The sequence below is a fragment of the Hyla sarda genome, chromosome 3 (assembly GCF_029499605.1).
Source record: "Hyla sarda isolate aHylSar1 chromosome 3, aHylSar1.hap1, whole genome shotgun sequence".
Lineage (NCBI taxonomy): Eukaryota > Metazoa > Chordata > Amphibia > Anura > Hylidae > Hyla > Hyla sarda.
The window spans coordinates 357,676,529-357,701,995 of record NC_079191.1 but is presented as its reverse complement, the minus strand read 5'-3'; the positions used below and the strand labels follow the sequence as shown (position 1 = coordinate 357,701,995).

Below are 25,467 nucleotides of genomic sequence, written 5' to 3'. Positions count from 1 at the left end.
AATTTTTTGGCGTCATTAAAAGTACAATTATTCATGTCAAAAACTAAATTTAAAGAGACATGGCTCTTAGAAGACAAGAAAAAAAATTGGCTGTGTCTTCAAGGGGTTAAAGAGAATATGTCTGCTATAATTGCTGCTAAAAGATGTAAACACTATTATATAGCTGTTAGGCTATAAAAGCAACAACACCTTTCCTGGCGCTGATGGCTGTTGCCAAACCTATGAAAATTGCCTTTTTATTTCTCAATCAAAAGTCGAGGAGGAGGGGCTTAGCTGTTCAAGTGTCAAAGTGTGGCTTGTCCTTCTTTCCTCACCTCCCAGCCCCTCCTTGACTGATATACAAGGCTTTTTACATCATTTAGGGAAGGAATAGGAGGTGAATATGCGCGAGGAGGCATGCCAGTGTGTGGCACTAAAGCAGCTCTGCCCCATCTTCTTGACCATTGGCTTGTAAAATCATTGCATCAGTTCACATATCTTTTGATGTACGGTGCATCTGATGATGGCTGGGTTAAAAATAATATTTCCAATTAGTTTTAACCCACCATTAACCCAGGCTAAGGCCAAGATTCTAGGATTAGCCTGGGAGCTATGAATCCTGCCACAGTCACTATGGAGAAAATATTGCAAACTCACAAACCTCACAAACAACGGCATGGTTGTGCTCATCCTGCGCATTGATAAGTTCTGCCAGAAAATATTCTCCATAAGTGGATTTCAGGGTATCATTGTGGCGCAGAAAAATTGGTATGAGGTCATCATGATCTTCTACCCTAAGAAAGCAAAATGGTAATGTTAGACATTAGTATCTACATATTTGAACAGGTACTGTAGTTAGACTGGAAAATCTACAAGAAAGAGTAGTTATTAAAGATTTAGGGTCCGTATCATTCCTCCAATGTTTCTCAGTAGCCTGTATTAGTCTATGCATTAACCAGTGAAATTAAATCAGCATTTTACCTTTGTTACATGTTTGCTGGGGCCAGCATCCTACTGAGCCAACAATCCAAATTCTAGTACTGGTATGTCTTAGCTGTGGATGGCTGATGCTAGAAATATTTCTTAAAGGTAAGGTCACATGTAGCGCATCTGCAGCGTATTTGATGCTGCGGATGCACAACTGACCACTTCTACAGTCACCCTCTTACTTTGCCCATGTGTTCCTGCTTTGTCTGCTCGTAGCAGCAATCCACCAATACGACATAGGGGGAGCTGCCAGTCACACATACGCATGCGCAGTGTGTTCACAGACATTGCAGCTGCTCCCTCTACAAGGCTGAGAGCAGCCGCAATGCCTGTGAGTACACTGCGCATGCACACATGTGACTTGCAGCTCCCTCTGTGTCTGCTTATAGTGGCGGATTGGTGCTACAAGCAGACAAAGAACACACAGGCAAAGTAGGAGGCTGACTCTAGGTGCAGTCAGAAGTGCATCTGCAGCATCAAATACGCTGTGGATGCGCTACGTGTGAACTTACCCTTAAAGAGAATATGTCAGCTGCATTTGCCGCTAAGAGTTGTAGACACCACTGGATAGTTGTTACTGTATAAAAGCAAACTGTATCTTTCACAGAGCTGATGGAGGTTGTCAAACCTATAAAATTGATCTTTAATTCCCCAGTCAAGTGTTGAGGAGGTAGAGCCGAACTGCTTAAGTGCCACAGCCTGGCGTACCTCCAGACTCACCATCACAACCCATAACCTCCTTGACTGAAATGCAGGGTTCTGTCTATTAATAATGGAGGTGTGCGAGGCTGTGGCATTTGTGCAGCTCCGCCTCCTTGACACTTGAGATATAAAAAGACAATTTTATATATCTGGCAACCACCAACAGCTATACTACAGTGTCTGTAGCTTTTAGAAGCTATTACAGCTGAAGAGTTCTGTTTATTTCCCTAAGGGGGAGATTTATCAAAAACTGTGCAGAGGAAGAGTGGTGCAGTTGTGCATAGCAACCAATCAGATTGCTTCTTTCATTTTTAAAGAGACCTGTGAAAAATGAAAGAAGCAATCTGATTGGTTGCCATGGGCAACTTCACGCCTCTTCCTTTACACAGGTTTTGATAAATCTCCCCCTATATTTTTAAGTTTCTGTTCTATTGCATTACAAAAGAGAAGGGCACTGAATTACCAAATACTTCCATTGAACAAAAGCATCCTTTTTTTGCACTCTGAAAAAGTGTAAAATACAAAATGCTACATATGTGCTGAATAAATAAAGCTGGCGCTATACAAATAAAGTCGGGAAATTTCTCATACATTTTTTTTTTTTTTTACATCTAAGACTAAAATATTAAAATATAACATAATATAAATAATTTTTATTAACCCCTTAAATGGGCACTGTCAGATACAAAAACCTTTGTAAAGCATACAAAACCAATAGGTTTTGCAATTGCTTTCATTAGAAAATTTTCAGTATTTCATACTGAAAAAGTCAGTCAACCAACTACCCCCCCTGCCTGCTTGGACACATACTAGTCCTGCTGTGTCCATGCGTCATCACCTATGTCATGGACACACTTCCTTGATTGACAGCTGTGAGTGCAGGGCTCATAGCTGGAGGAAAAATACTCCCACTGTCAGCTTGTGTCCCGCTACTGTCAGTGAGGACAAGCTGGGAGTTGTAGTTTTGCTAATGCTAGGGGAGATGTGAGCAGACAGCATACTGAGGGAGGGGGCGGAGACCTGCACAGTGAGGCCACGCCCCCTCCCTTCGAGAGGATTTCAGACTAGTGAGCTCAATTAAAACTGTAATAGAAAAAAAAAAAGGTGCTAGAGACATTATAATTAGATGTACATGGTCAGGATTAGGTACTGAGTGATATATTAAAAAAAAATGTTTTTGTTGGATCTGAAGGGTACGCTTTAAGGATGTAGGATGTATATGTACATCCTGAGCCCGCTCCCGCAATATGAAGAGCATTTAGGAGCTGAGCATGCTTCGTACCCGGTGGGTCCTCATACAGCAACCAAGACACAAGGCTAAAGCCGGACATCGCCAATCGGGCTATTGTCCAACATTAACCTTAACGTCACAATTCAAAAATTAACAAATCTAAATTATTTCCCTGAATTCTGACCACAGAGTGATTTTCTAAGAAGAAATATGGATAAGCCATCACTACTCAATTTATTTTTGCTGTGCAATTTGGGGGGAGTGGCTCCCTCTGTAGCCGTGCATCCCCTCCCCTATTTTCAAAGGAGGTGGTTTTAGGTTGTTAGTGGATCCAGCATGTCGCCCAGCCTGAGGTGAGTGAATGTTAGGGTCCCATCCGATATGAGGCCACCTCCGCGTGGTGGATGGGGGACATGTTTTGATCAAAAAGTTGTTGACCAAGTGCTGCCATTTTCTTTTTTTTACAGGAATTTATCAAAGGTTACTTCAGAAAGTATTACATAAGTAGTTTATATTTTGCTTTGCTTTTTCTTTCGTGCGCAGAATTTATCAAAATGTCACATGGCATTGGTAAATTTTGCACAAGAAATTCAAACTTTGAAAAGCACCTCACATACCTTACCAGGCCCATTGATATTGCGTACATAAGTGGTTTTCAAAAGACAGGATTGTATTTGCTTTGCTCTGCAGTATTTTTTACTTCCGTGCGACTTTTTTTTTTGCGAATGTCGCTATAATAAATTCCCTACTACTGCAAAGTGAAATATTGAAAACTTGCTTACCTAGGGCTTTGAAAAAAATTTGCTTAAAAGCCACTGCTTTCAAAAAGTCGCACGGAAAGTTGCTTTGGCGCACATGGGACAATATATGCGCATAAAATAAGCAAAAAAATATATAAAATTCCCCTCTATATTCTGTGAAATTATATCAGAAATGTATCTGCTTGGTTTCTTCTCTGTGATGCCGAGCTGCCAGAACTTATTATATAAAGTGCTACAGCGACCTCTGGTGGTGAACACCTCACAAAAAGGCAATTCCGTAGAAAAGTTTACAAAACACAATCCTATACGTGTATACTGGAGATGCCATTCATGCTGTTTTATACTTTAGCCAGGATCTTAGAAAAGGAAAAATGTGCAACACATTTTCATCTACTGTAACCATAGGAAATAGGAATTGGAAGACTTTTTATGTTTTGGTAGATGGAGAATAGTCTTTAAGTAAAAGAAAGACTGAAATCTTGATGGCTCCAGCAAATAGACTAATACCTTGTTGGCTGTCCAAAAACTTGAGTCTATGTGTCATTAGGAAATTATTATTTTTTTTATCAAGTCTTTAAGTTAAATATATTTTCTAAGAATTTTTGGGGCTATTTTTTCTAACTTTTGATTTTACTATGTATATTTTAAAATAATCCTGAAATCTTGCAGTTTTCATTTTGATCATTAAGCCTAAATTGAGACTTCCTGCTCCGTATAGATCCCTTTCCAGCAATGCCTTCCTTATAAGCAGAGACAGGATTACAGTGAACACCAGTAGATAGATATGATTGGATCATAACAAATTAAGCCTCCCTGTGGAACAACCTCTGCTCAGGTCGCAGTGTATGACCAGAAACCTGTCCCATTCATTTGAATGGGACATCTCCTGTCTACTGTTGCCTATGTAGTTTGCTGTAAACATATCTCTAAATGCTGCTAAAAGCAACTGAGCCAAGATGTAAATAAAATATTTAAAAAAAAATTACAATTAGATAATAGAAACATATTAGAAAGAAGAATTATTATGTAAAAAAAATCTAGGCAATACATTCACTCAAGTTTTTGGAGGTCCAGAATAAACTCATGGTCCATTGCACCATAGCAGGAAAACAATATAAATGTCTTCCACATTATACAGATCGGGCCCAAAACCTTTGAATTCATCCCACCAACCTGTAATTTTAGTCATTTATAAAAATACCTGGCTTTCCGAATATGGAGCTGGGGGCAGTGCTTGTGTCTGTGACAAATGTACATAGAAAACTCCTCAGTAAACCTTGATCCTGGAGTGTATCTGACAGGTTCAAATACAGAAGCTAAGGCCGGAGCTGGTCAGATAAAAAAAAGAAATGAAACTAAGTACATTGAAATAATCAGTAAGACTAGAACATATAGCAATGTCAGCAGGTTTGCTTCCTGCTAGAGTTCTTATATTTCTCCTTCTAAAGGATCGGACAGCTTTCCTGACAAGTCTGATTAAATAAATAGTTGTATTTCCTTCCTGTTGAGTTTTCTTTTCTTAAAACAATCCATTGTTATGTTTCTCTGTTAAAGGGGTACTCCGCTGCTCAGCGTTTGGAACAAACTGTTCCTAACGCTGGAGCTGGCGCCAGGAGCTGGTGACATCATAGCCCTGCCCCCACATGATGTCACGCTCTGCCCCCTCAATGCAAGTCTATGGGAGGAGTTGTGACACTTGTCAGGCCCCCTCCCATAGACTTGCATTGAGGGGGCGGGGCGTGACATCATGTGGGGGGGGGGCTATGACGTCACGAGCTCCCGGCGCCGGCTCCAGCGTTCGGAACAGTTTGTTCCAAACGCTGAGCAGCGGAGTACCCCTTTAATTCCTCATAGAAATGTATCGATAAATTGACAACTCCACTTGACAATAGTATGTGTCCGTGCTAAAGATTTATCATACCAATCGACAAATTGGGATCTCAATAATGTAGATATCATAAACCCCATGGTTTGTGATCTTACAGAAGGAAATGAAAGTGAGTACAAAGACAAAGGGTTTGGGCCATCTAACCTAACTACGGTCTGTGTAAGGTGTGTAGAATATGTATCCAGCCTTACTTTTACCTTTGTTATTCCAGCAATTATTATTTAAAAAATGCTTTTATTTGAAGCCACCAACCCCTGGCCACGCCTATCTGTCTGTTAGCGGCTGCAAATAAAAGTACTCCCTGTATGTCAGCACTGGGTCCGCTGTGTGGTTGACACACAGGTCCCTGCGCATGCGTCCTTTATCTTTTTTACATGAGTGCTGACCGTCATGACTTCACAGAGCAAGCGCTCGCTCCACTGTCCACTATCTGTTCTTCTCTTCTTTCTTCTCTGTGCGGGAGACACGCTGGGTGCTTCGGCATTCACTAGAGGAAGAGAGCTCGCTCACTCTCTGCCTCTAGCATTGCACAGGCACACGGAGGAGACAGACAGCGGAGCGAGCTCTTGCTCTGTGAAGTCATGTAGGTTGCGCTTTAAAAACTGGTAGTTAAAGGGGTATTTCAGCTTTATACATATTATCCTCTATCCAAATGATAGGATATCAGATGTATGATCACAGGGGTCCCGCCGCTGGGGACCCTCACGATCTTGGTGCAGCCCCCGGCACTGCCTCAGAGAGGGGGATGTGACATCATGGCCACGCCCCCCTCCATTCATGTCTATGGGAAGGGGCTTGGTGGCCGTCACGCCCCCTCCCATAGACATGAATGGAGGGGGTATGGCCGTGACATCACGTCCCTGTTTGCAGGCAGTGCCCGGCACAGAATGCCGGGGGCTGCACCAAGATCATGGGGGTCCCCAGCGGCGGGACCCCCGCGATCATACATCTTATCCTCTATCCTTTGGATAGGGGATAAGATGTGTAAAGCCAGAATACCCCTTTAAATCTTATTATAAAATAACTGTTCAGACTTACTTAAAGTAACCTTATGTGGAGTGACTAGACATATAAAATGGAGATCAGCAACTGCCTTAAACACGGCTCTGCAAAAGAAAACAAAGTAACAAAGTATTAGGATTTATAAATAACCAAAAACCTGAACAACAAAAAGAAGGGAGATTCATTGGATTCATTGCATGCAGGATACCAACCGGTCCTGTGTCCTGAACAATTGTATTTTATTTATCTAAGAATTATAATGTTGTACAGTGGGCAGGCTTATATGATGCTCTCTCTAAGGTTGGGCTCACACTAGCATAACAAGCATTGTTACATTCGTACTACCTTATTATTTGTCCCTATTATGCTAGTGTGTACCCAGCCTGTATGTATGCCTTGGTATCTAGTGTGTATATGCACTCTTATGTCTACTCTTTTTATTTTTATTTTGTAGCAATGTATAAAAAAAATAAACAACAACAAAGCTATTTTTTTTTTAAATTGACAATTCCCTTTTTCTAAAAAAAAATTAAACAAAACAATAAATTGTGCTATAATAAATGATAGGCAGAAGTGCTCTAAATGCAATGCAAAAGCAAATATTGCAACAGATGTTCTTCTCCCAAAAGCCTCACAATATGCAAAAGCAGAACAATGTATCCTGTTAAGTGTATACACATGGGGATTACATAAAAGGTGAATTATGAGACCGTGCCGAGAAGCAACGTGAATCATGTGAAGACTTAGAATGAAGAGGCTGGAATTCGCTGATACAATGTAATCTCTCCTGTCTGGCACAGCCGACAGATGTTTTCAATATTTATTAACAGAGAAATAACAGATAAAATGGTAAAGGAGTAGGAAAAGACTTGAAAATCAAAAGCTGCTTAAAATGCTGCTTATCATAAGAGGGCACTAAGGAGACATCGGGAGATCTGCCACGCTTCTTTCCATGGCTGAATATAGGTTGTGTGTTATGCTTTATGCTCATTACAGGTAATGCAGGTTCACAGATCATAAGGACTGTATTACAGGTCGGATGACTGCAGATATACTGATATAATTTACATGCTATAAATTATAGTTTAATACATATTTTTGCATATTACTACTACTATCAGCTTTGACGTAACCAGACACAGACAAGAAAGGCAGCTGTTTAATTTTAACATTGGTAAAAAAAGAGCAATGCAATGCTACCCCTATGACCATTGTTATATATCATAGAAAACCAGCAAGCACTTGTCGTCTACATTTTAGACATCATGATAGCTTGTCCCAGTAATACATTATATTACTTCAATGTAGTTTATTGAAATCTGCCATCAGACAGATCTATAAAATGTCTACTGAACTATGGGGGGCATTGTACAAAAGTGTGGTACCATTTGGTGGCAGGTGCAACTCCTTTGTATGATGGAAAACAAACAGACTCCATTGAAATCAATGGGGTCTGTCAGACGGCACTGGGTCTGGTGTGTAAGGGTCTATTCAGACGGCTGAATTTCCGCATGCGGAATTCCGCCTCAAATGAAAGCCCAATAGACTTCTATGGGATTCCGCACTCCCATTCACACTTCTGAATTTCCGCAAGCGGAAATTCAGAAGTGTGAATGGGAGTTCAGAATCCCATAGAAGTCTTTTGGGCTCTCATTTTAGGAGGAATTCCGCAAGCGGAAATTCTGCCATATGAATAGACCCTTTGGCTAGGTACACACTACGGAATCTCTGGGCAGAATTTCTGCCGGAGATTAAGACAGCTGCATTAGGACCGCACGGACTGCATTGCCGTTCCCATAGATGGCATTGCATTTCTGGGTGGAGCTTTTGAGAGCGGAAATTCTGCCATGTGAATAGACCCTTTGGCTAGGTTCACACTACGGAATCTCTAGGCAGAATTTCTGCCGGAGATTGAGCCAGTGGCACTAGGACCGCACGGACTGCATTGCCATTTCATCTATGGAGACAGCAATGCAGTCCATGGAGTCCTAGTGCTGCCGGCTCGTTCTCCGGAAGAAATTCTGCCCAGAGATTCCACAGTGTGAACCTAGCCTAAGGGATCTATTAACCCCAATGAGGATAAAGAACAATATCCTACTTTGCCTTTCTCTAACAGAATTTAAAGGGAACCTGTCATCATTCATGCCCCCTGAACCACAAGTAAACTGCAGCTTCACCCCACCTTGCTGGCATTAAAGGGGTACTCCCTCCCTAGACATCTTATCCCCTATCCAAAGGATAGGGTATAAGATGTCAGATCGCCGGGGTCCCGCTGCTCTGCCCCTCGTGACGTCATGGTCTGCCCCCTTAATGCAAGTCCCATTGACTGGAATTGAGGGGGCGGGTCGTTACGTCAGGAGGGGGCGGAGCCGTGATGTAACGATGCTCCGGCCCCTGTATTGCCCCTCATTACGCACGGAGGGAGTATGCTCTGTGCAGTAATGATAGCGCGATTCCGCAGCCAAGAATCTGGGGGTCCCCAGCAGCGGGACCCGTGCAATCTGACATCTTATCCCCTATCCTTTGGATAGGGGATAAGATGTCTAGGGGCGGAGTACCCCTTTAAATGATAGATTTCTCTTTAAACCTAAAGGAGTTCTGTAGTGAAAAATAACTTCTCCCCTATTCGAAGAATAGGATAAGTTATAGATCACGGGGGGTCCGAGTGCTGGGATCTCCTATACACGATTCCCCCCCTCCATATATCCCATTGAGATACATGGAGGGGTGTGTCGGCTGCGGCTTCCTGCGGGGGTCGGAACGGCAGCTTTCAGCAGACTGCCGGGGCCCCGTTCAGGAGATCGTAGGGGGTCCCAGCCTTATCCCCTATCCTTTGGATAGGGGATAAATTATTTTTAGCTGCACTACTCCTTTAAACGGGGAGAGGTTTATCACAATCAAGGCCCATGAGGCAGGGAGAAGCCACAGGGACCCATGGCTCAGGCAGCATGAAAATGACGACAGGCTCCCTTTAATGGAGATGTTTATGGACAAGTGTATCCAATTCTCCAGTGAATCCAATGAGATGAGGTGAACGGGGGACACTATAACCTGGCTCTCCTGACAGGTGAGTATCGCAGAAGTGAATATGATATAAATGTGTAATATAGGAGAACCCTTTAACCAAAAGCAGTGATGTCTCATGAATGAATACAAGCAGTAAACCATATGTCTAACCTCATGATCTCTTTGATGCTTTGTAATGAAAATTCATCTTCTGACACAAAAAGATGTAAAAATAAAGTGTTCAAAGGCTGAAATAGAGAAAATCTATTATCACAAATAAGACAGTGGCCCGGCTGGCATGTATATCATCTGTAATATTTTGCTTGAGAAACAAATAAAACAAAACACTGGGGTTCAGCATGCAAATATATAATAAATCTTAGGCCAGGGCCCAAAACTGTCAAACATAAGAAACATTTTTTATGTAACTGTAGCTTACAAAATAATAGCAATTTCTTCAGCATTTGGAAATGTCAAGTTAATTTACTTATATTGGACATTTACTGATACCTCTAACATTAAAGGGGTACTCCGGTGAAAAACTTTTTTTTTTTTTTTAAATCAACTGGTGCCAGAAAGTTAACAGATTTGTAAATTACTTCTATTAAAAAATCTTAATCCTTCCTGTACTTATTAGCTGCTGAATACTGCAGTGGAAATTATTTTCCGTTTGAAACACAGAGCTCTCTGCTGACATCATGAGCACAGTGCTCTCTGCTGACATCTCTGTCCATTTTAGGAACTGTCCAGAATAAAAGGAAATCCCCATAGCAAACATATGCTGTTCTGGACAGTTCCTAAAATGGACAGAGATGTCAGCAGAGAGCACTGTGCTCATGATGTCAGCAGACAGCTCTGTGTTTCAAACAGAAAAGAATTTCCACTGTAATATTTAGCAGCTAATAAGTACAGGAAGGATTAAGATTTTTTTTAATAGAAGTAATTTACAAATCTGTTTAACTTTCTGACACTAGTTGATTTTTAAAAAAAAAGTTTTTCACCGGGGTACCCCTTTAACGATGAACGAGTTAAAGGGGTAACGAGTTTTCTTTTAAATCGACTGGTGTCAGAAAGTTAAACAGATTTGTAAATTACTTCTATTAAAAAAAAAATCTTAATCCTTCCAGTACTTATCAGATGCTGAATGCTCCACAGGAAGTTCTTTTCTTTTTGAATTTCCTTTCTGTGTGACCACAGTGCTCTCTGCTGACCCCTCTGTCCATTTCAGGAACTGTCTGTAGCAGGACAGGTTTGCTATGGGGATTTTCTCCTACTCCAAAATAGACAGAGGTGTCAGCAGAGAGCACTGTGGTCAGACAGAAAGGAAATTCAAAAAGAAAATAACTGTCTCTGTATTATACAACAGCTGATAAGTACTGGAAGGGTTAAGGTTTTTTAATAGAAGTAATTTACAAATATGTTTAACTTTCTGACACCAGTTTATTTAAAAGAAAATGTTTTCAAGTGGAGTACCCCTTTAAGCTCATTATGAAACAATCATAAACAATTGTCTTAGCAACTGGGTTTCTATAAGGACATATGGACGTCATGGACATGGGGGGGGGGGGGGGGGGGGGGGGGGGCCTTCCAGAACAGACAAGCGGCTCTGTGCAAGCAGCTCCCATTCTGCTATAACTTCAGGCATCTCTGTCTTTACATGGATGCCCATTCATCTGGAAACTGCAGGGGAGCAGAGGATGGTAGAAGGACCCAGGGCGATCAGCTGATTGGCCTGCGGGACAGGTTCTGTACACTGCTGCTGTGTATACATGAAGTGTAGCACTATTTGTGGCCATTATATAACCTGTATATTTAATTTTTACCCCTGGCTATCCCTCTTAGGCTCCCTCTCTGTGTCATCGTTCCCTGAGCTCAGATCAGAGTGGATGTAAACAAGCCTACGTTTTGGCTTCCATATACCATATACACACAGAAAACACATCCCTGCAGCAAACTCTTAGAACTCGCAGCAGCATGGAGGACATTACAGAGCAGAAACTGAGCATTTTAGACCATGAATCCAGCTCTGGAGTAGGACAAGCATGTATCATCTCTGTCTTTCTTTCTACCTCTTTTCCTGTACTCCCCTCATCCCTCTTCTCTATTTGCCCCTCCCCTCTCTATAGATTGTGGGCAGTAGTGAAGCTAAAAGTCTCTTCCCTCTGCTCTATATATTCCCCTTAGCGATGAGCCAAAGGAACCTTTACCATTGCAAAGTCATTTAAAAAGCCAGTTACGCTTTAGGTAAAAAAAAATGTCTTCTATAACTATATAATAGACATATAAAATAGCTTGGAGTTAACATTTTCCCTGGAGTTGTTTAAAATAAAATGACTGTATTGTACGCTGAGATATTTAAAGCAGGTATGGCCCATGGGCGATTTCCTCTAAGCTTTTATGGCCAGGTCAGGAGTATACATGTTATGTGGCATATAATACTTCCGTCACACGTTATGATTATACTCACTGTGCATTTGTCAGTCTCTTGGTAGTTTTTATACATCCAATCTTCCCATTCTGCTTGGTCTGTCACATCCCAATTGGGATAGTCCAGGAAAGAAGCATGAGCTATAACATTGTTCTTCTCATCACTGATGGTCACTGCCAGGTTGGACTTTTCACTGAAGAAGAATAGACCTTTTATTGTATAAACTAATAAAATGTGTGAAACTGTGCATTAATAAAACATATGAAAAAACACATTTAAAATGTATAGAGCACGCTATGGTAAAATCCTGCCGATTTGAATGAACATTTAAAACTGTTCAAGCCATTAGGTAAACCTATACTAACAAAAGAGGGAACTGCTTACTGCTTAAAGGGGTACTCCGCCCCTAGACAATTTATCCCTTATTCAAAGGATAGGGGATTAGATCTCTGATCGCAGGGAACCCTACGTTCTCAGTGCAGCACCCGGCGTTCATTTAGAACAATGGGTGCGGGCGGCGGGGGTCATGACATCACAGCCACACCCCCTTGTGATGTCACGCCCCACCCCCTCAATGCAAGTCACGCTCCCTCCTATAGACTTGAATTAAGGGGGCGTGACGTGATGGGCCCCCACTGCCCTCTCCAAGCGTTCGGAACAAAAAGTTCTCAACGCTGAGGTAGTACCCCTTTACTGGAATTACAACAATGGAGAGACTTTCTGATAGTTTGCCTGTTAGTAGACACAAGTTATCTCAGAACTGTCTAGTTGGGTGCAAGTATTACGAGCAAAATCGTGAGACCATTGGCCCCCGTATGTAGGCATGGTTTTTCCTCAAATGGAAGTGTGAATACCTGGCCTCAGGTATATAAAGTGGCACTCATGGTTTATTTTCCGGGAAACGCTATTGATAAGTATATGCGCTGCTAAATCTTACTTCCTACAACAGATGATGAAACCTACATAAATGGTAAGGTCCTGTCCACATCTCCATCAGAGAGTGTCAGGATCCAGCACCAGATGACTGAACAAATAAACAGAAAGCCTGAATGCAGATGTGAACAAAGCCTAAGAGGACATATTTTAGTTTTAGACAAAAAATAACAATGGGATCCTGAAAACATGACCTGTTGGAGGTACTTGAGGACCGTGCTTGAGAAACACTGCTATATACTGTTTCTAAGGACAGCCATTACAGAAAACTAGGAAGAAGCCTCAACAATTCTGGAAAGAATAATTATCCGATGAACGATTATTTCACAGACACATTTATGAACATTTCAGTCCATATTGGCCGTTACACAGTTGTTTGGACTGGCCATACAAGATCAATGTCACCAGATGACGGACGTACAATCTTTCTTGGAATATTCTGGGAACGTTCTAAGGGTATAATCACAGTGACTAAATTCTGCAAGTAAGTTCCTCACTGAATTTTTCAAATTGGATCTGCGCCACCAGGAATCAGCACTTATTTCACGCAGAATTTGCTGTGAAAATTTGATAATGGGCTTTTTTGTGCAAATTCCACCAAAAGAATAAAACATTTTCTTTCTTGTGGTGGAATCCAATTCCTCAGTGGAAGTTCCGTCACACCCCCTCCCATAGACTTGCATAGCGGGGGATGATGTCACATGGGGGCAGAGTCGTGACATCAAGATACTCCGGCCCCGTAGTTGCCACCCGGCTGTTTGTGAGCTGGCACCGTGGCATGCAGCTCAAACAGGTGGGTGGCGAATACAAGATTGCAGGGGTCCTTTGGATAGGGAATAAGATGTCTCAGGGCCGGAGAACCCCTTTAAGGAAAGATCACTGCCGGTATCACTCCTGACACCCGCCGTGACCGTCCTATCTATTGCAGAGATGTGCTCTGTACTCCGGCCAGTGATGTGAATAGAACATCACCCATTCATATTTCCCTCTGAGAGCTGTGATTGGCTGCAACCATCCGGCCAATCCCCACTCTGAGCGGAAAACATGAATGAGTGATGTTCCATTCACATCACTGGCCGGAGTACAGAGCAGAGATGTCAGCGCTGCATAGAGCCGCTCCGCATCTCTGCTATATTATGGACGATCGCGTCGGGTGTCAGGAATGACACACGGGGCGATATGTCTATTAGTACAGGTACTACTACTCCCATCATGGAACAGTCTGTTCCATGCTGGGAGTAGTAGTACTACCTAAAAAAAAATCAAAAAAGAGAGAGAAAAAAGTGAAACACACTTTATTAAAAACTAATAAAAATGTTGTTATTAAAAATAAAAATGTTGTTAAATAAATTTTTTTCCATCACTACTGCATCCTTTTTTTTAATTTTTTGGTACCCAACAAATTTTGGGTACCAAAAGAAAAACGCCAAAAATGCAATTTCCACACAAATAAAAAAACGCCAGAAAAAACGGCAGATGCAGGAAATTGCGTTTTTTTTCAGGCAAAACGCTGATTCATAGGGGTGACAGGTGCTGGACCCCCACTGATCAGATACTGACGGCCTGTCATATGGATCTCTAGCGAGGGCTTTTCTCCCACATAGACTAAAGTAACTGAAATCGAGCAGACATCAAGTGACAGCTGCCCTAACCCACATTACACTGGAAGCGTCTCTAGCCAACATTGTGGCAATTTGGGTGATTTCTACCTGATATGTACAGTCAATTTTAGACTAAGTTTATAGAATTAAATATGCTTTTCAATAAGAAAATACATTACATCAGAGACAGATCTTCCCATCTATGGCCATATTAAAAGAAAAAACAACGCCTTCTGAAAAGGAAACCATCACAGGGAGAGGCTGATATTTCCTAGAGGCTTAAGGGGTTATCCACCATAAGGTGATTTTAGTACGTACCTACCAGACCTGGGTACTTCCTGTCTAAACTACACATCCCATAGTTCCCTATTTTTTAAGAATGAGGTCGCTTTCCTCCTTCCTACACATCAGCCACCCCACCCATTGAAAGACAAATGTGATCCCTTTAATGCAATACACCAGTGTTTCCTTATCAGGGTGCCTACAGCTGTTGCTAAATGAACTCTCTCACCCAACAGTCGCTCCATCCATTGAAGCAGGAAAGACTCCCTCTGATCACCTGACAAGTGATGTCAGGTCTCGACGCATTGTAACCTGGGAAATCCCAAGACATGAGTAATTTTGTATGCTGTTAAAAATAAATATTGGGGCGATAATCACAGAAGAATTGTGAGAAAACCGTCACACACAGGTACAGACACTATATTATGAACTACACTAACTTTACAGCCCCTGTAGCATAGGCAAATAAAACAAAATATATATATATATATATATATATATATATATATATATATATAAAATAAAAAGGAAACCCCTTTTAATACAGGTCACAAGTGGGCAGCACCCCCTCTATAATAGGCCTAAATAGTGTCTATAGACCAGTGTTACCCAACCAGTGTGCCTCCAGATGTAGCAACAGCAGCAGTTTTGCAACAGCTGGAGGCACAATGGTTGGGAAACACTGCTATAGACACTGCTGCAAAATTAAGTGTGAATGTTTGGAGAGAAGTAAAGGTGAAAAAAGAAAAAGACACCTAAAATCCTGTGGTGTACTTACAGTAAGTATATGACATTCACATTTCCAAACACTTGCTGAGTGGAGACAGTTTTAAGATTGGAGATGTCACTGACATCAAGAGACTCTGTCCTCCTGACGGTCACCTCTTCACTTATACCACTTTCTGAGGTTAGAATCGTCATTGTGGGGGAACTGAAGCTGAAAAATGTATGAGAAAGAATATAGTATAAGAGATAAATGATCACAGTATAGTAGTAAAATAATATAGATAGAGATAGCATACAACATTTGGGTACTTTACTCCTAAGGGGAAACTGGGAAATGTAGTTCAATAATGACATCAATAAAGCAAGACCTAGCTTCTCCTCCTTACTCATTTCAGTATTAGGTATATGACTATTGATGACCACATGGAACATGACTGAATGAAAAGAAAGGCAAAGCAAGTCCAGGTCCATGTCTTATGATCCAGCAATGTGTCTCTCTGGCATGGTCTGGGAGTTGACAGTTCCCTGCACTAACCGCACCACACCTGCCTTATGCATAGTCAGAAAAATATTTTAGAGTCCTGGGCAATCTCTGAAGCCCGGGAGAAATGTGATCAGGAGATGTACTGTAAGTTCTGTAGACTTGAATAGGTCTTCAGACAAAAAACAAAACAAAAACACCCTTGCATGAAGGGATGCGTTAGGGTTTGGGTTAGGGTATTGTTTTAGTCGCCATATAAGTGGCAAGTGTACTAAGTATCATGGAATTAGCTCCAGCTACACACACATATGTTGAGTTATATATAAAGATGTAGAAGTTTGATTGCACATCCTACTGAAACCACACAATATGAAGAGTCCATCCCCACATATCACATTTACGATGACATCAATGTAGTGTCCCCAATACCAGGTTGTAAGCAGCAACAACAGGGCCCCATAGCAAAACTCACCACTGAATGAGTCCAGTGATGTCACAGGAGAGGGATACTGCACACGATGATGTCACAGGAGAGGGATACTGCACACGATGATGTCACAGGAGAGGGATACTGTGCACAATGATGTCACAGGACAGGGATACTGTGCACAATGATGTCACAGGAGAGGGATACTGTGCACAATGATGTCACAGGACAGGGATACTGTGCACAATGATGTCACAGGAGAGGGATACTGTGCACAATGATGTCACAGGACAGGGATACTGTGCACAATGATGTCACAGGAGAGGGATACTGTGCACAATGATGTCACAGGACAGGGATACTGTGCACAATGATGTCACAGGACAGGGATACTGCACAAAATGATGTCACAGTACATGAATGATGAGTTCAATGATGTCACAGTACATGAATGATGAGTTCAATGATGTCACAGGACATGGATACTATGCACAATGATGTCACAGGACAGGGATACTGCACACGATGATGTCACAGGACAGGGATACTATGCACAATGATGTCACAGGAGAGGGATACTGTGCATAATGATGTCACAGGACAGGGATACTGTGCACAATGATGTCACAGGAGAGGGATACTGTGCATAATGATGTCACAGGACAGGAATACTGTGCACAATAGTGTCACAGGACAGGAATACTGTGCACAATAGTGTCACAGGACAGGAATACTGTGCACAATGATGTCACAGGAGAGGGATACTGCACACGATGATGTCACAGGACAGGGATACTGCACAGGATGATGTCACAGGACATGGATACTGTGCACAATGATGTCACAGGACAGGAATACTGTGCACAATGATGTCACAGGACAGGGATACTGTGCACAATGATGTCACAGGAGAGGGATACTGTGCACAATAGTGTCACAGGACAGGAATACTGTGCACAATAGTGTCACAGGACAGGAATACTGTGCACAATAGTGTCACAGGACAGGAATACTGTGCACAATGATGTCACAGGAGAGGGATACTGCACACGATGATGTCACAGGACAGGGATACTGCACAGGATGATGTCACAGGACATGGATACTGTGCACAATGATGTCACAGGACAGGAATACTGTGCACAATGATGTCACAGGACAGGAATACTGTGCACAATGATGTCACAGGAGAGGGATACTGTGCACAATGATGTCACAGGACATGGATACTGTTACGCCGAGCGCTCCGGGTCCCCGCTCCTCCCCGGAGCGCTCGCTTCACTCTCCCCGCTGCAGCGCTCCGGTCACATCCTCTGACCCGGGGCGCTGCGATTCCGCTGCCAGCCGGGATGCGATTCGCGATGCGGGTAGCGCCCGCTCGCGATGCGCACCCCGGCTCCCGTACCTGACTCGCTCTCCGTCTGTTCTGTCCCGGCGCGCGCGGCCCCGCTCCCTAGGGCGCGCGCGCGCCGGGTCTCTGCGATTTAAAGGGCCACTGCGCCGCTGATTGGCGCAGTGGTTCCAATTAGTGTGTTCACCTGTGCACTTCCCTATATCACCTCACTTCCCCTGCACTCCCTTGCCGGATCTTGTTGCCATTGTGCCAGTGAAAGCGTTCCTTGTGTGTTCCTAGCCTGTGTTCCAGACCTTCTGCCGTTGCCCCTGACTACGATCCTTGCTGCCTGCCCCGACCTTCTGCTACGTCCGACCTTGCTTCTGCCTACTCCCTTGTACCGCGCCTATCTTCAGCAGCCAGAGAGGTGAGCCGTTGCTAGTGGATACGACCTGGTCACTACCGCCGCAGCAAGACCATCCCGCTTTGCGGCGGGCTCTGGTGAAAACCAGTAGTGGCTTAGAACCGGTCCACTAGCACGGTCCACGCCAATCCCTCTCTGGCACAGAGGATCCACTACCTGCCAGCCGGCATCGTGACAGTAGATCCGGCCATGGATCCCGCTGAAGTTCCTCTGCCAGTTGTCGCTGACTTCACCACGGTGGTCGCCCAGCAGTCACAACAGATAGCGCAACAAGGCCAACAGCTGTCTCAACTGACCGTTATGCTACAACAGTTACTACCACAGCTTCAGCAGTCATCTCCTCCGCCAGCTCCTGCACCTCCTCCGCAGCGAGTGGCCGCTCCTGGGCTACGCCTATCCTTGCCGGATAAATTTGATGGGGACTCTAAGTTTTGCCGTGGCTTTCTTTCCCAATGTTCCCTGCATCTGGAGATGATGTCGGACCTGTTTCCCACTGAAAGGTCTAAGGTGGCTTTCGTAGTCAGCCTTCTGTCCGGAAAAGCCCTGTCATGGGCCACACCGCTCTGGGACCGCAATGACCCCGTCACTGCCTCTGTACACTCCTTCTTCTCGGAAATCCGAAGTGTCTTTGAGGAACCTGCCCGAGCCTCTTCTGCTGAGACTGCCCTGTTGAACCTGGTCCAGGGTAATTCTTCCGTTGGCGAGTATGCCGTACAATTCCGTACTCTTGCTTCAGAATTGTCCTGGAATAATGAGGCCCTCTGCGCGACCTTCAAAAAAGGCCTATCCAGCAACATTAAAGATGTTCTGGCCGCACGAGAAATTCCTGCTAATCTACATGAACTTATTCACCTAGCCACTCGCATTGACATGCGTTTTTCCGAAAGGCGTCAGGAACTCCGCCAAGATATGGACTCTGTTCGCACGAGGCGTTTCTTCTCCTCGTCTCCTCTCTCCTCTGGTCCCCTGCAATCTGTTCCTGTGCCTCCCGCCGTGGAGGCTATGCAGGTCGACCGGTCTCGCCTGACACCTCAAGAGAGGACACGACGCCGTATGGAGAACCTCTGCCTGTACTGTGCTAGTACCGAACACTTCCTGAGGGATTGTCCTATCCGTCCTCCCCGCCTGGAAAGACGTACGCTGACTCCGCACAAAGGTGAGACAGTCCTTGATGTCTACTCTGCTTCTCCACGTCTTACTGTGCCTGTGCGGATGTCTGCCTCTGCCTTCTCCTTCTCTACTGTGGCCTTCTTGGACTCTGGATCTGCAGGAAATTTTATTTTGGCCTCTCTCGTCAACAGGTTCAACATCCCGGTGACCAGTCTCGCCAGACCCCTCTACATCAATTGTGTAAATAATGAAAGATTGGACTGTACCATACGTTTCCGCACGGAGCCCCTTCTTATGAGCATCGGATCTCATCACGAGAGGATTGAACTTTTGGTCCTCCCCAATTGCACCTCGGAAATTCTCCTTGGACTTCCCTGGCTTCAACTTCATTCCCCAACCCTGGATTGGTCCACTGGGGAGATCAAGAGTTGGGGGTCCTCTTGTTCCAAGAACTGTCTAAAACCGGTTCCCAGTAACCCTTGCCGTAACTCTGTGGTTCCTCCAGTAACCGGTCTCCCTAAGGCCTATATGGACTTCGCGGATGTTTTCTGCAAAAAACAAGCTGAGACTCTACCTCCTCACAGGCCTTATGATTGTCCTATCGACCTCCTCCCGGGCACTACTCCACCCCGGGGCAGAATTTATCCTCTCTCTGCCCCAGAGACTCTTGCCATGTCTGAATACGTCCAGGAGAATCTAAAAAAGGGCTTTATCCGTAAATCCTCCTCTCCTGCCGGAGCCGGATTTTTCTTTGTGTCCAAAAAAGATGGCTCCCTACGTCCTTGCATTGACTACCGCGGTCTTAATAAAATCACGGTTAAGAACCGCTACCCCTTACCCCTCATCTCTGAACTCTTTGATCGCCTCCAAGGTGCCCACATCTTTACTAAATTGGACTTAAGAGGCGCCTATAACCTCATCCGCATCAGAGAGGGGGATGAGTGGAAAACGGCATTTAACACCAGAGATGGACACTTTGAGTATCTGGTCATGCCCTTTGGCCTGTGCAACGCCCCTGCCGTCTTCCAAGACTTTGTCAATGAAATTTTTCGTGATCTGTTATACTCCTGTGTTGTTGTATATCTGGACGATATCCTAATTTTTTCTGCCAATCTAGAAGAACACCGCCAGCATGTCCGTATGGTTCTTCAGAGACTTCGTGACAATCAACTCTATGCCAAAATTGAGAAATGTCTGTTTGAATGCCAATCTCTTCCTTTTCTAGGATATTTGGTCTCTGGCCAGGGATTACAGATGGATCCAGATAAACTCTCTGCCGTCTTAGATTGGCCACGCCCCTCCGGACTCCGTGCTATCCAACGCTTTTTGGGGTTCGCCAATTATTACAGGCAATTTATTCCACATTTTTCTACCATTGTGGCTCCTATCGTGGCTTTAACCAAAAAAAATGCTGATCCCAAGTCCTGGCCTCCTCAAGCAGAAGACGCCTTTAAACGACTCAAGTCTGCCTTTTCTTCGGCTCCCGTCCTCTCCAGACCTGACCCTTCCAAACCCTTCCTATTGGAGGTTGATGCCTCCTCAGTGGGAGCTGGAGCTGTTCTTCTACAAAAAAATTCTTCCGGGCATGCTGTCACTTGTGGTTTTTTCTCTAGGACCTTCTCTCCAGCGGAGAGGAACTACTCCATCGGGGATCGAGAGCTTCTAGCCATTAAATTAGCACTTGAGGAATGGAGGCATCTGCTGGAGGGATCAAGTTTTCCTGTTATTATCTACACCGACCACAAGAACCTCTCCTACCTCCAGTCTGCCCAACGGCTGAATCCTCGCCAGGCCCGGTGGTCTCTGTTCTTTGCCCGATTTAATTTTGAGATTCACTTTCGTCCTGCCGATAAGAACATTAGGGCCGATGCTCTCTCTCGTTCCTCGGATGCCTCAGAAGTTGAACTCTCTCCGCAACACATCATTCCACCTGACTGCCTGATCTCCACTTCTCCTGCCTCCATCAGGCAGACTCCTCCAGGAAAGACCTTTGTTTCTCCACGCCAACGCCTCGGAATCCTCAAATGGGGTCACTCCTCCCATCTCGCAGGTCATGCGGGCATCAAGAAATCTGTGCAACTCATCTCCCGCTTCTATTGGTGGCCGACTCTGGAGACGGATGTTGTGGACTTTGTGCGAGCCTGCACTATCTGTGCCCGGGATAAGACTCCTCGCCAGAAGCCCGCTGGTTTTCTTCATCCTCTGCCTGTCCCCGAACAGCCTTGGTCTCTGATTGGTATGGATTTTATTACTGATTTACCCCCTTCCCGTGGCAACACTGTTATTTGGGTGGTCGTTGATCGATTCTCCAAAATGGCACATTTCATCCCTCTTCCTGGTCTTCCTTCTGCGCCTCAGTTGGCTAAACAATTTTTTGTACACATTTTTCGTCTTCACGGGTTGCCTACGCAGATTGTCTCGGATAGAGGCGTCCAATTCGTGTCTAAATTCTGGAGGGCTCTCTGTAAACAACTCAAGATTAAATTAAATTTTTCTTCTGCATATCATCCCCAGTCCAATGGACAAGTAGAAAGAATTAACCAGATCTTGGGTGATTATTTGCGACATTTTGTTTCCTCCCGCCAGGATGACTGGGCAGATCTCCTCCCATGGGCCGAATTCTCGTATAACTTCAGGGTCTCTGAATCTTCCTCCAAATCCCCATTTTTCGTGGTGTACGGCCGTCACCCTCTTCCCCCCCTCCCTATTCCCTTGCCCTCTGGTCTGCCCGCTGTGGATGAAATTTCTCGTGACCTTTCCATCATATGGAGAGAGACCCAAAATTCTCTCTTACAGGCTTCATCACGCATGAAGAAGTTCGCGGATAAGAAAAGAAGAGCTCCTCCCGTTTTTTCCCCTGGAGACAAGGTATGGCTCTCCGCTAAATATGTCCGCTTCCGTGTCCCTAGCTACAAGTTGGGACCACGCTATCTTGGTCCTTTCAAAATTTTGTGTCAAATTAATCCTGTCTCTTATAAACTTCTTCTTCCTCCTTCTCTTCGTATCCCTAATGCCTTTCACGTCTCTCTTCTCAAACCACTCATCCTCAACCGTTTTTCTCCCAAATCTGTTCCTCCCACTCCTGTTTCCGGCTCCTCGGACATCTTCTCTGTCAAAGAGATCTTAGCTTCCAAAAAGGTCAGAGGGAAAACTTTTTTTTTAGTGGACTGGGAGGGTTGTGGTCCTGAAGAGAGATCCTGGGAACCTGAGGACAACATCCTAGACAAAAGTCTGCTCCTCAGGTTCTCAGGCTCTAAGAAGAGGGGGAGACCCAAGGGGGGGGGTACTGTTACGCCGAGCGCTCCGGGTCCCCGCTCCTCCCCGGAGCGCTCGCTTCACTCTCCCCGCTGCAGCGCTCCGGTCACATCCTCTGACCCGGGGCGCTGCGATTCCGCTGCCAGCCGGGATGCGATTCGCGATGCGGGTAGCGCCCGCTCGCGATGCGCACCCCGGCTCCCGTACCTGACTCGCTCTCCGTCTGTTCTGTCCCGGCGCGCGCGGCCCCGCTCCCTAGGGCGCGCGCGCGCCGGGTCTCTGCGATTTAAAGGGCCACTGCGCCGCTGATTGGCGCAGTGGTTCCAATTAGTGTGTTCACCTGTGCACTTCCCTATATCACCTCACTTCCCCTGCACTCCCTTGCCGGATCTTGTTGCCATTGTGCCAGTGAAAGCGTTCCTTGTGTGTTCCTAGCCTGTGTTCCAGACCTTCTGCCGTTGCCCCTGACTACGATCCTTGCTGCCTGCCCCGACCTTCTGCTACGTCCGACCTTGCTTCTGCCTACTCCCTTGTACCGCGCCTATCTTCAGCAGCCAGAGAGGTGAGCCGTTGCTAGTGGATACGACCTGGTCACTACCGCCGCAGCAAGACCATCCCGCTTTGCGGCGGGCTCTGGTGAAAACCAGTAGTGGCTTAGAACCGGTCCACTAGCACGGTCCACGCCAATCCCTCTCTGGCACAGAGGATCCACTACCTGCCAGCCGGCATCGTGACAGATACTGTGCACAATGATGTCACAGGACAGGAATACTGTGCACAATGATGTCACAGGAGAGGGATACTGTGCACAATGATGTCACAGGACAGGAATACTGTGCACAATGATGTCACAGGACAGGGATACTGTGCACAATGATGTCACAGGAGAGGGATACTGTGCACAATGATGTCTCAGGACAGGGATACTGTGCACAATGATGTCACAGGAGAGGGATACTGTGCACAATGATGTCACAGGACATGGATACTGTGCACAATGATGTCACAGGACAGGAATACTGTGCACAATGATGTCACAGGAGAGGGATACTGTGCACAATGATGTCTCAGGACAGGGATACTGTGCACAATGATGTCACAGGAGAGGGATACTGTGCACAATGATGTCACAGGACAGGAATACTTTGCACAATAGTGTCACAGGACAGGAATACTGTGCACAATAGTGTCACAGGACAGGAATACTGTGCACAATAGTGTCACAGGACAGGAATACTGTGCACAATGATGTCACAGGAGAGGGATACTGCACACGATGATGTCACAGGACAGGGATACTGCACAGGATGATGTCACAGGACATGGATACTGTGCACAATGATGTCACAGGACAGGAATACTGTGCACAATGATGTCACAGGACAGGGATACTGTGCACAATGATGTCACAGGAGAGGGATACTGTGCACAATAGTGTCACAGGACAGGAATACTGTGCACAATAGTGTCACAGGACAGGAATACTGTGCACAATAGTGTCACAGGACAGGAATACTGTGCACAATGATGTCACAGGAGAGGGATACTGCACACGATGATGTCACAGGACAGGGATACTGCACAGGATGATGTCACAGGACATGGATACTGTGCACAATGATGTCACAGGACAGGAATACTGTGCACAATGATGTCACAGGACAGGGATACTGTGCACAATGATGTCACAGGACAGGAATACTGTGCACAATGATGTCACAGGAGAGGGATACTGTGCACAATGATGTCACAGGACATGGATACTGTGCACAATGATGTCACAGGACAGGAATACTGTGCACAATGATGTCACAGGAGAGGGATACTGTGCACAATGATGTCACAGGACATGGATACTGTGCACAATGATGTCACAGGAGAGGGATACTGTGCACAATGATGTCACAGGACAGGGATACTATGCACAATGATGTCACAGGACAGGGATACTGTGCACAATGATGTCACAGGACTGGGATACTGTGCACAATGATGTCACAGGACAGGGATACTGTGCACAATGATGTCACAGGACTGGGATACTGTACACAATGATGTCACAGGACAGGGATACTATGCACAATGATGTCACAGGAGAGGGATACTATGCACAATGATGTCACAGGAGAGGGATACTGTACACAATGATGTCACAGGACAGGAATACTGTGCACAATGATGTCACAGGACAGGAATACTGTACACAATGATGTCACAGGAGAGGGATACTGTGCACAATGATGTCACAGGACTGGGATACTGTGCACAATGATGTCACAGGACAGGGATACTGTGCACAATGATGTCACAGGACAGGAATACTGTGCACAATGATGTCACAGGACAGGAATACTGTGCACAATGATGTCACAGGACAGGAATACTGTGCACAATGATGTCACAGGACAGGAATACTGTGCACAATGATGTCACAGGACAGGGATACTGTGCACAATGATGTCACAGGACAGGAATACTGTGCACAATGATGTCACAGGACATGGATACTGTGCACAATGATGTCACAGGACAGGAATACTGTGCACAATGATGTCACAGGACAGGAATACTGTGCACAATGATGTCACAGGACAGGAATACTGTGCACAATGATGTCACAGGACAGGGATACTGTGCACAATGATGTCACAGGACAGGGATACTGTGCACAATGATGTCACAGGACAGGGATACTGTGCACAATGATGTCACAGGACAGGGATACTGTGCACAATGATGTCACAGGACAGGAATACTGTGCACAATGATGTCACAGGACAGGAATACTGTGCACAATGATGTCACAGGACAGGAATACTGTGCACAATGATGTCACAGGACAGGGATACTGTGCACAATGATGTCACTGTACGTGAATTAGTGATGACATATTGTAAAAATGAGTTATAGA

The 25,467-nt window shown here is 44.9% G+C and overlaps 1 protein-coding gene across 3 annotated transcripts in view; it reads right to left on the bottom strand.

The window, feature by feature from the left end:
- CFAP61 (cilia and flagella associated protein 61) overlaps positions 1-25,467 on the bottom strand; it is a 337,213-nt gene that overhangs the window by 311,515 nt on the left and 231 nt on the right. For all 3 annotated transcript variants that reach the window (XM_056567635.1, XM_056567636.1, XM_056567638.1), the window contains exons 2-7: positions 15,579-15,737; positions 12,024-12,177; positions 9,728-9,804; positions 6,587-6,654; positions 4,862-4,988; positions 641-773 (exon numbers count right to left, since the gene is read on the bottom strand). In XM_056567635.1, the coding sequence (XP_056423610.1) occupies positions 641-773; positions 4,862-4,988; positions 6,587-6,654; positions 9,728-9,804; positions 12,024-12,177; positions 15,579-15,721 (702 nt within the window). In that variant the 5' untranslated portion in view covers positions 15,722-15,737. The remainder of the gene's footprint in view (positions 1-640; positions 774-4,861; positions 4,989-6,586; positions 6,655-9,727; positions 9,805-12,023; positions 12,178-15,578; positions 15,738-25,467) is intronic.